The sequence below is a fragment of the Rhineura floridana genome, chromosome 16 (genome assembly GCF_030035675.1).
Source record: "Rhineura floridana isolate rRhiFlo1 chromosome 16, rRhiFlo1.hap2, whole genome shotgun sequence".
NCBI classification, from domain to species: Eukaryota; Metazoa; Chordata; class Lepidosauria; order Squamata; family Rhineuridae; genus Rhineura; species Rhineura floridana.
Genome location: NC_084495.1, coordinates 38,811,765 through 38,821,191, shown reverse-complemented (window position 1 = coordinate 38,821,191; position 9,427 = coordinate 38,811,765). Strand labels below are relative to the sequence as shown.

At 57.2% G+C, this 9,427-nt stretch overlaps 1 protein-coding gene across 1 annotated transcript; it reads right to left on the bottom strand.

Moving 5' to 3' along the window:
• Window positions 1-233: 233 nt before the first annotated feature.
• RBM41 (RNA binding motif protein 41) lies at window positions 234-8,950 on the bottom strand. Its single transcript, XM_061598765.1, has 7 exons — window positions 8,745-8,950; window positions 7,745-7,861; window positions 6,465-6,657; window positions 5,857-6,061; window positions 5,056-5,357; window positions 4,390-4,537; window positions 234-4,179 (listed from the first exon to the last, which is right to left on the bottom strand). The coding sequence occupies exons 1-7, from the start codon at window positions 8,933-8,935 to the stop codon at window positions 4,025-4,027; spliced, it is 1,311 nt and encodes a 436-aa protein (XP_061454749.1). The 5' UTR covers window positions 8,936-8,950; the 3' UTR covers window positions 234-4,024.
• Window positions 8,951-9,427: the final 477 nt, after the last annotated feature.

Genomic DNA, 9,427 nt, shown 5'->3' with positions numbered 1-9,427 from the left:
GACCGTTTGTGCCAAGGAAATCAGACGTCACTAAACAGTCAATGATGACTCAGATCAAAATGCAGCAGCACATCCTTATCTTAGCAGAAACAATCTCCCTTCCCCCCTCGGGTGCTAAATGCTCATGGGCTGGGTTATGTTTGTCCCTCCCCCAGTTGTGGGGAGCAGCCGCTGTGTCTCCCCAGAAGTCAGGGGCCTTACAGTGCACCGCAGCGACCCTTGGCAGGAGGAAATGCAAAGGCTGCCGGGGGGTGGGGTGGGGTGGGGGTGAACAGGGAATCTGCTGCTGCTTGCAGAGTCCCGGCAGGTGGAAAGGGAGGCAGCGCCCACCTCTCATGCCGTCCTTCCCTGCAGAAACAGAGGCTGCCCACACAGTCCCTGGTGCTCGGCCATCCCCAGCGCGTCGCACCAGGTCCTGCTTTTTTTCTTTTTCTTAAACACACAGTGGTCCTCCAGATGTTGTACTACAACTCCCATCATCACCATCTCTGACCACTGGCCATGCTGGCTGCCGGGAGTTGCGTGTCCAACAACATCTGGAGGCCACAGCTGCTCCCCAGGCCTGCTGTGCCAAACAGCAATGGCACCTGCAGACTGTTCCTCCAAGGAAAGGCCGGTGTTGTGAGAGCTGACTAGTGGAGAATCTCTTGTAAAGCACAGGGAACTTTCACCTGATGGGCAAAGAGTGCCACCCTGTGGAGAGATTCATGTACTGCAGGTTTGCAACGGCCAGGAGGGGAGATTGCATTTCTATGGATGGGCTCCTAGCAAAAAGCTTTTTCAAATTAGCCACCCTTCCAGCTGCTGGAGGCCACCCATAAAGCATCTTCCACACTTAGAATAGACCAGAGAAGTGCCTCCTAATGCACATTTCCTTATTTCTCTGGCTGGGTTGGGGGGGCAGAAAGACAATTCTTGCCATAAAGCTGGATGTTTCCACCTGTGCGTGCCGGATGCGTTTGGCATTACGCACCTGCCAGCATAAGGGGGTAAAGAGGCAGGGTCTGTGAGGTGACTTGGATTAGGGGAAGAGCAACAGCAGGGACAAATGTGGTCAGAACCCAGTCAAGGTGGACAACGGCACCTCCCGCACAGGCTCACTCCTGGGCCCCGGGAGGGAGGCAGGGAGGGAGGAGGAAATCGCACGCGCTTTGATCCTAAGGGGCCTCTCATCAGAACTTTGGGACACAGCACAATAGAGCAGCAGGAGGGCACATCTGTTGCAAGGTTTGTTGAGTGGGCAAGCCTTGCTCTCTTGCTCTCTCCCTTCAGAGTTTCACAGGCACTTCCAAGTTCTACCCTGGAGACTGTCATTTTCTGCAGACCTTGGCACAAATCCTGACCCTACTGTCTCCTCGGGCCTCTTTGCTCTGCTCACCTGAACAACAGGGAATGGGGCTTTAAGCCCCCGAGAGGGGAGGCTTGGCAGTTGTGCTCGAGACACGTTTCCCAGCATTTTTAGGCAAAGCACCAAGCAGATTCCAGCCTGGAGATGTGAGGGTAGGAAAGTAATGGCCAAATATCAGGCCTCAGAGCCCGGCCCCTTTCTTCCAGGCTGCCCTGGGCCCTTGTCGAGGGTCAGCAGAGGACACCAGAGTCACAGGTGGCAGCTGCAATCCAAGCAGACAATCCTGCAATCCCTCAATCAGGATGCTGGCCACTCCCTTTCTGAGGCCAAGACAAAAGTGTAATGGTTGAAGTTAAGAAAGGAAAGTGGAGGAAGTGGCTGCAAACTAATCAGATTTGCAGCTCAGCAATTCTCACTTCCTTCCCCCCTGAAACATTTGTCCAAGGCAGGGGTCGAGGCTGGTGGTGAGTGGGGGAGGATGGCCTCCTGAGACCAACTGTGGCCACTAGACGCCTGAACTCCTCCCCCTCGAGGGGGAAGGGGAGATGCTGGGCCCGCAGTCCCAAGAGGGCAGCCTTCGGCAGGAGCAGCTGCTCCCGGGACTCCTGGGAAAGTCCAGCTCTCTGGCTCAGCAGCCTGGCAAGGAAAGTGACGGTCACAATGGTGCTGTCGCTGCAGTCTGGAGAAAAGGCCGGGGAGAAGCCTTTGCTGAAGGGCATGGCTGTGGCAGTGAGCCCAGGGCAGGCTCCTGCACCAACAGTGGGCACAGCAGGGACTGGCAGCCAGCCCCTCCTGACTCCACTGAGCCCAGACGGCAAAGGGAGGTCCTGACAGACACAGAGACGGGCACCCTCCACTCTGCTAACCACAGGCGGAAGGCGTAGGAGGCCTGAACCACTGGGAGCAAAGGCAACTCTCTTTAAGAACATCAGGCTCGGCGTTCACACTCGCCAGTTAAAAACACAGCACTGCCTTCCAGCCAGCCCCAGCCCTTCTATCAACCTCCCCAAAGCTGCAGAGATGGGATTGTCCCACCAGTCTCCTGTCCCCCCTCAGCTCCAAGGCCAGAGTGACGTGCAAGAGGAACTGGCGCCTTTGCTGCTGGGCCAGTTCGGCTTCAGAGCGATCAAACCAGCAAGCTGCCAACCCCCTCCTCTCAAGGGGATCATCCAAGTGCACCTGGGCAAGAGCTTTGCATGTGGAAAGTGCCAGGTCTACCCCCCCCAAGGCATCTCCAGGGTGGGCTGGGAATGTCCCTGGGTCTGACTGAAGAGCCAATGGCCAAGAGCAGGAGAAGGACCAGCGGACAGATATGTGGTGTGGAAAGCTCCCAATGTTCCTCGTTCTCGCAACAGCAAACCACTTCGCAGGGAACACCTCCCGTTACAAATATGGCAGTTCAAAAGAGGCGACAGAAAAAAGCTTTGATTCAAAGCTCTTCCCCCTGAATCCCAGCCATCGTCAAGGGCTCAGCCAACAACAGCCCTGCCCATCATCGCCTCCTGAACTGTTTTGATGGCCTGGATGGCAGCACATTAACTAATCAAAGCTGCTGAGCCTTAATTAGCCACAAAGATAATTTCATTTTTGTGAATGTTACTTTTGACGATCAGGAAGGAGTGGGACAGACCTGCGTCCACTTTTGATTTTCCCCCTCCCTTGCGCACTGAGATCACGTCTTGGGATCGGGGCAGTCAGGCTTATTTTTACAATTCTGATGTGTTCCTCTTAAAACAGGAACCCTTCACTGGAAGCACACGCTCAGTGAGACGCCACAACTTTGTGTATAGGTCAAGAAAACTTTTAGCAAAGGTCATCTGAAAGGCAGCATGAAAACAGCATTTCAAAATGAAAAAGAAACTTGACAAGAACAAGGTTGTGGGTGACATAAAAATGTCCTTAATCAGACAGCTCTGTAACATGCATATGGGGCGAATCAAGATCCTCCTTCTGGCTGTGGGGCTGGACACTTCTGCTGTACAAAGTATGCTGGGCAATTTAGGCTGCGATCCTAACCTCTCACATGGGAGTAAGCCTCACTTACCTCTCAGCTGGTTAGGACTGCAGCCATAGCAGGAGAGTGGCTGCAGTCATTTTGTAAAGGGGGGGGCACATTGCACATTTGCAGGGAGAAGAGTAGGGTGCTGTTTCTTAAGAAATATGATGCTCACAACACTGACCCCCCCCTCCCCAGCAGCCAGCAAAACAGTGTCAAGAGAGGTGGTGCACCAGGTGTCATCAGGGGGAAAGGCTGGCGCTCAGGCCTGGAGCAACTCGGTGCAAGGGACTGTCCAAGTCTCTGCTCTGAAGCCCAAAGAAAAGCAGGCAGTGAGACCCCACCAGGACTTCTTGTGATGCTGCAGCTTGACCCAGAGTTGCCCCCTTGCTCACCAGCACAGACTGGCGAACGGGTGGTTTCTCCCTCTTCTTCCTCACCCCCACTAGGGCGTCTGTCTCCCTCCTTTCCTTCCTCCCAGGCCTTCCTTCAGGGTGATCTTCCTGAGAAGACCACTCCCCCTCCCTGGACCCAACGGCCTTCCCCATTCTGCCCCCAGCTCATTGTCCCCGGCAGCGACTGGCTCTTACGGGAGGAGTCTTTCTCTCTGTCTTGTCCTGCTGAACCGTCCTGCACATCCACCCAGAGTCCCGCAGGCTGCTTGCTGGCTCCTTTGCTTGCTAGAGTACGGCAGCTGCCCTGCAGGGGCTTGGCGCAGGCTCCGAGTCTGGCACAGCAGCCTGCATCAGCTTCCTCCCATATTCAGCCACCAGCGGCTTTCCCAGCAGGTTGAACCCATTCACCAGCTTCAGGGCTGCTTGCGCCATCGACATATCTGGAAGCAAAAAGCAACATGGACTTGGTACCGGAGACCCAGCTCACGGGGAGGTGTTTGGCATCCAGAGCGAGAGAGGACTCAGAGGGAGGCTTGGGCCTTTGTGCTCCAATCCCCCCCACACACACACACACATACAAGCCGATGGAGAAGGTGACATGCCAGGAAGGCCCAGGTGGCTCTGGGGGACTTTGCAGGTGGGATACTCACTGGGGAAGGTGAGGAAGGCCTGGCCTCTCATGCGCCCGCTCAGCAGGCGGAAGTGGATCTGGGGGCCTCCCTTCTCCTGGAACCTTGCAAACAAGGACAAGAGGTCCCTTGCTGTCACGCGGCGGCTGAGGTTCTTCAAGTAGAGCACCTAATCCACACCCAGAAACACATGCGGGTCACCCGAGGCCTTTGACAACACCTAGCCATGCTCACAAGGCGCAGCCAGCCTGCCCCACAACCCACCCCCAACAGCTAGCTTGCAAGGACCCTAGATACATGCTGTATGTGCACATGTGAGAGACAACTGAGGTAAGAGACACAACGTGATCCCAAGAGATGCACTGGGGAGGAAGGCCGGGCTCTGCCTTTGCCCTTGAATCCCATCCCTGTAGGCCTGCCTGGCCATCAGAGAAACCACACTGCGCTCTCTCACACACAGACACATGCATGTGCCCCCAAAACACCGGCTGATCAGTGTGCCACTCTGCCAGCTCTCCAGTCTGTAGCCCAGCACCACCACCCCGCTGCTGCCAGATTCTCTCCCACAAGGGCAGGCCAGGCGGAAACACACCCACCCACTCACCCCGTGGTGGTGTTGGGCAGAGGGGGAGTGCACTTGAGCATCAGAGGCACCTGAGCCCCGGACAGAGGCAGGGAGGGAGTTACCTCGCTTGGCTTTCCAGGGCTATAGGACGAAAACCTGGGGATCTTGCGGATCTCTTCCTCTGAGAGGCGGTTCTTTTGAATCTCCTCTTCTGGGACAAACTCCACTGGCTCTGTCACCATCACAGGTCCTGAAGCTGGCTGTGGGGCTGGGCCCTGAGGTTTTGGGGGGCTGCCAGGAGGCACACAACAAGATGAGCCAAGGCCACTCGGGGGGGATGGCAGCACCCCTGCTGGTGCGTGGCCAAGAAGGTCTTGATAAACCGCCTCCAGCTGAGCCAGGGGGGGGCTCTGCTTCGCCTCATCTGCGCCATACACAAACACAAAGGAATCCATGACGGACATTCCCAGAAGGGGCAGCAATGAACTACCACTGTCCCCAGTTGCCTTCCACCCACCCTGTCCACAAGGGTTCAACAGGTAAGGGGTGTAGTCATCTGGAGTCATAGGCTCCTTACTCTTTCGAGAGGAGGGTCCCAGCCAGGTCCCTATGTACAAGCCAATCAGGAGGAAAGCGAGCCTGTTAGCCACTGAGAAGAGCCCTTGTCCTTTCATGCTGATTGGCCAACTGGAGTGAAAGGAGGTGAGCCAGCCACTGAGAAGACTCTTCTCAACAGCTAACACAGAGCAGCCCCTTTCATACTGACTGGCCTGTAGTGGGGAGTGTGGACTTGGGAGTCAACAGGGGGTGGAAGAGAGATGAGGGGGAAGTAGAAAAGGGGATGTGGCTGTGAGGGAGAGGGGGTGACTGTTGTGAAGGGACCCTGCACTCCTGAATTTGCCACTGCACTACTGCCCCCAGACCTTGGTGGTAAAGCACTCTCAGGAAGGAGTGGCGGTCCGTCCCCTGGAAGAGAGCGCTCTCGATCTCCATCTCGCGCCTGCTCAGCTGTTTGCTGCCCGCAAAGCGCTGGGGCAGAGAGAGGATGTGCTGGCGCTCAGCAATCTTCTCCTGGATGGCCCAGATCCTGTCCTGCATGGCTTCAGGGGCTGCCCCAAGTCCAGAACTCTGAAAGAATGCAGTGGCACAGATCAGGCACCGGACCCTCATAGTGCCACCCCCCTCCACATGCTTCTGGAACACCTGGAAACAGCACCTCCCAGCCCCACCCAATGCCCAAAAGTCTCCTGAGGCACCAGATGAAGATGCAACTGGTCTGTTCCGTGCAATGGAGGAAAACAGCCTAGGGCGGAATACAGCCAAGTCTTACTCAGAGTAGACCTAGCACTGGATATCGCCCTTGTTGCCCAACACAACTGATTCTCCTCTTTCCAGAACCAGAAAACGTGCCCAGCTGCTGCAGGCTGGCCCGCCGCGCTGTGTGAAGAAGCCTGTCTGTCTGTCCTGAGTCTCCCAGCAGCCAGCCCCACGGGACAGCCCAGGGCTCTCACGCCATCTGCCCACTGCCTACCTTGTCTGCCGATGCGCGGTTCTTCCAGAGCTGGATCTCAGAGTCGGAGAGGCCCAGCTCCCGGAGAGAGGCAGCCTCTTTGCTGCTTTCCTGCAGAGCCTGGAACTGAGGCAAGGAGAGCGTCCCGGCAGCTTCCTCTCCAAAGGGCTTGTACAGAGCTGCAGGCGCAAAGCGGCGGCGCTTGGACACACACCTGCAATGCAACAGGATGCCAAGCAGCATCAGAAGGCGCATTCTGGGAGGCTGGAGGCAGCCACAGCCTGGGCGATGGAATGCCAGGAAGGGCCGCAGCTGAATGCAGAGCTACAAGCAGAAAGTCCCAGGTTCAATCTCTGGCAGTGCCTCCAGACCCCTGCACGAAATCCTGGAGGCGGTTTCAACTCCCATCACCATAACGACATTTCAGATTTTAAGCCTCAGGGGAAGAGACTCTCTTAACATGGAGCCCTTTTTCTCCAGCTGAAGAGTCAGAGGGAAATATTCCAAATAAATAAATAGATCTCAGAGCCTAAGAGTGCATATTCTTCTCAGTTGTATTTGGAGAAAACTGATTTGCCCAATTTATCTCACAATCTCCCCATTCCCCATCCCAAGTAAGGTGCATTGCTGGTCAAGTGAAAGCTGCCTTCTACTCAAAGACAGTTTGGCGTAGTGGTTAGTGTTGGACTACGACCTGGGAGACCAGGGTTCAAATCCCCACTCAGCCATGAAACTCACTGGGTGACCTTGGGCTATCACTGCCTCTCAGCCTAACCTACTTCACAAGGTTGTTGTGAGGATAAAATGGGAAGGGAAAGACCATGTATACTATCTTGAGCTTCTTGGAGGAAAAGGTGGGATATAAATGTCATAAATAAGGCTCTGCACTCCTTGCCGAAGGGAGTGCTCTTCCTGTTACCTGCCATGCTCTCAAGCCACCAAGCAGGTGTCCTGAGAGTTGTAGGAATGAAAAGGGCCCAGTGGCAGAGGGCCTACTGGGCATCCCTTGGCATGGCCTGTCCCGCCCCCACCGCCTGTTCGATTCTGCAGGCAAGACTAGGAACAGCACCTGCCACTGGTACCCAGAGAGGCAGCGCAAGCTAGTGGCGGAAGCAACACTGAGCTGGGTGGGTGGCCAAGGTTCCTAGGATAATTGACGCAGATCATCTCCTGCCCTCCGGGACCTGCTGGCACCAGGCAGCCAAAGACGCTGCATCAGTGCAACACAACATTTCCAGTGTTCAAAGCTCTCCGCCGATTTTGCCCCTCAGCACCTCTCTGCAGGGAGACCCAGCACTCACTGCTCGATGGAGACAGACGTGTCCAGCTGATGCTGGAGAAGACTCTTGAGCTGCCGCTCCCCTTCCGTCTCCAGGTCCTCCAGGAGGAAGTCATCCCCGCTCAGGCTGCTGTTGACCCTGCAACGGAGAAAGCAAACCACAGAGAGCAGAGCTTGGAGGTGGCAGGGCCCCACCCAAGGGGGCCAGACCACCCACTCTGGTCGGCAGAGGCAGCAGGGTGGGCCTCTGGCCTCATCCATGGGCACCAGGTCCACCTGCCACCGCTCAGGAACTAAACCTGCACTTTTCTGCTCTAAGTCCCAAGGTAATTAAAACACAGAGAGAGATTCCACTGGGAGGAGGAGGCGCAGGTAGCCTATTACTTGGCTGACCCCAAATGGGGTTCAAGAGACCCTCCACACGTTGCCTCACTGGGATGCTGCCATTTGCAGACCCCACCCTTCTTTTTTAATCCTGGGGCAGCAGAATTCGGAAATGGGGAGGGGGTCGAGGGCGCCTTGGCGGCTCCTGGGCGGAGGGCTTCCTCCTCCTGTCTGGCACGTGGCAATCCCTATACGTGTTTACTCAGAAGTAAACCCCACTACGGCAGCATCAGACTGTCCCCTGCCGCCCCGCCCCCGCCGACATAGGGCCAGCTGTGGAGTTTTTAGAGGGCTGAAAAACCGCCTCTAGACGCCGCCGAGAGTCTTCGGGGGTCGCTTCCTCCCGAGGGCGGCTACGTAATTCCCCCCTCCCCCTCTGGGTGTCGGGTAGCGACAGGAGGGGAGGGGAACAAAGCCCCCCCCCAAAGTGGAGCGCCAAGAAAGGGAACAAAGTCACGCCAAACAGCCCGGAGGAAAAGGGGGAGGGGGAGGGGTGCGCGGTAGCCTTGTGCAACGGGGGGAGTCCAGCTCACACTTCCACCCCCTCCAAGGACCCTGCGAGGTCATAGCAACGCCCCCGCCGCCCAGCAAAGACAGAAGGACCCCTGGGGGGGAAGGGGAGTCGCGCCCCTCCTCACCTCCTCATGGCAGCAGCAGCCGCAGCCGCCTCCAGTCCTTCCCGCCCCCCGACACTTGGGACTGCAACTCCCAGCAAGCACTGCGCGGCAGAGGCACGATGGCTGCCGGGAAATGTAGTGCGGAACGAGGAGGGGCCGTCCTCCCCCCCTCCCAGCAAAGGCCGGGTGGCAGCAGGGAGAAGGCCGCGCATCCCTCCCCCCCGCCCGGGAAGGGGCTCCTCCTAGCCTCGACCCTCCCTCGGCAGAAGAGCCCCTCCTCGGCTCAGGCTGCGCGGCAGCAACGAGGCGGGGGGGAAGGTCTCGTCCCCCACCCCGCACGCATTTTCCTGCCTGTGGGCGAGCCGCCAGTCACTGGGAGCGGGGCGAGGTCCCTGGCGGTGCCCCAGACGCAGGCGAGCGGACAGGATCCGGGCCCTCCGGACTGGGGTGGCCAACTGCACCTGCCGCAAACACACGCCCCCCCTATTGTCCTTAGGTTGGCATTTTTTTACTTGCGGGGGGGGGGAAGGTGCTAGTTTGCTTTGTCTGCCTTTAGTCTTGCAGGGTTCTGCACAGCCCGTTTCTGTTCTCTGAAATCGGTATTTTGAAGTTTGATTCCCAACTGTGATCCAAGGGGGTAGCCAGGTTGGGCCCCCACTTAGCCCGTGCACCTGCAGACCTCTTCAAAAGCCACAGAGCAGAGG

Bases quoted from the DNA above. Each gene is read 5' to 3' on its own strand.
- RBM41 (XM_061598765.1), bottom strand. From the start codon at position 8,935: ATGCGCGGCCTTCTCCCTGCTGCCACCCGGCCTTTGCTGGGAGGGGGG. The intron at 7,862-8,744 runs GTGAGGAGGGGC...TCTCCGTTGCAG, and splicing joins GCTGCTGCTGCCATGAGGAG to GGTCAACAGCAGCCTGAGCG. The intron at 4,538-5,055 runs GTAACTCCCTCC...GGTGTGGATTAG, and splicing joins GCCCTGGAAAGCCAAGCGAG to GTGCTCTACTTGAAGAACCT.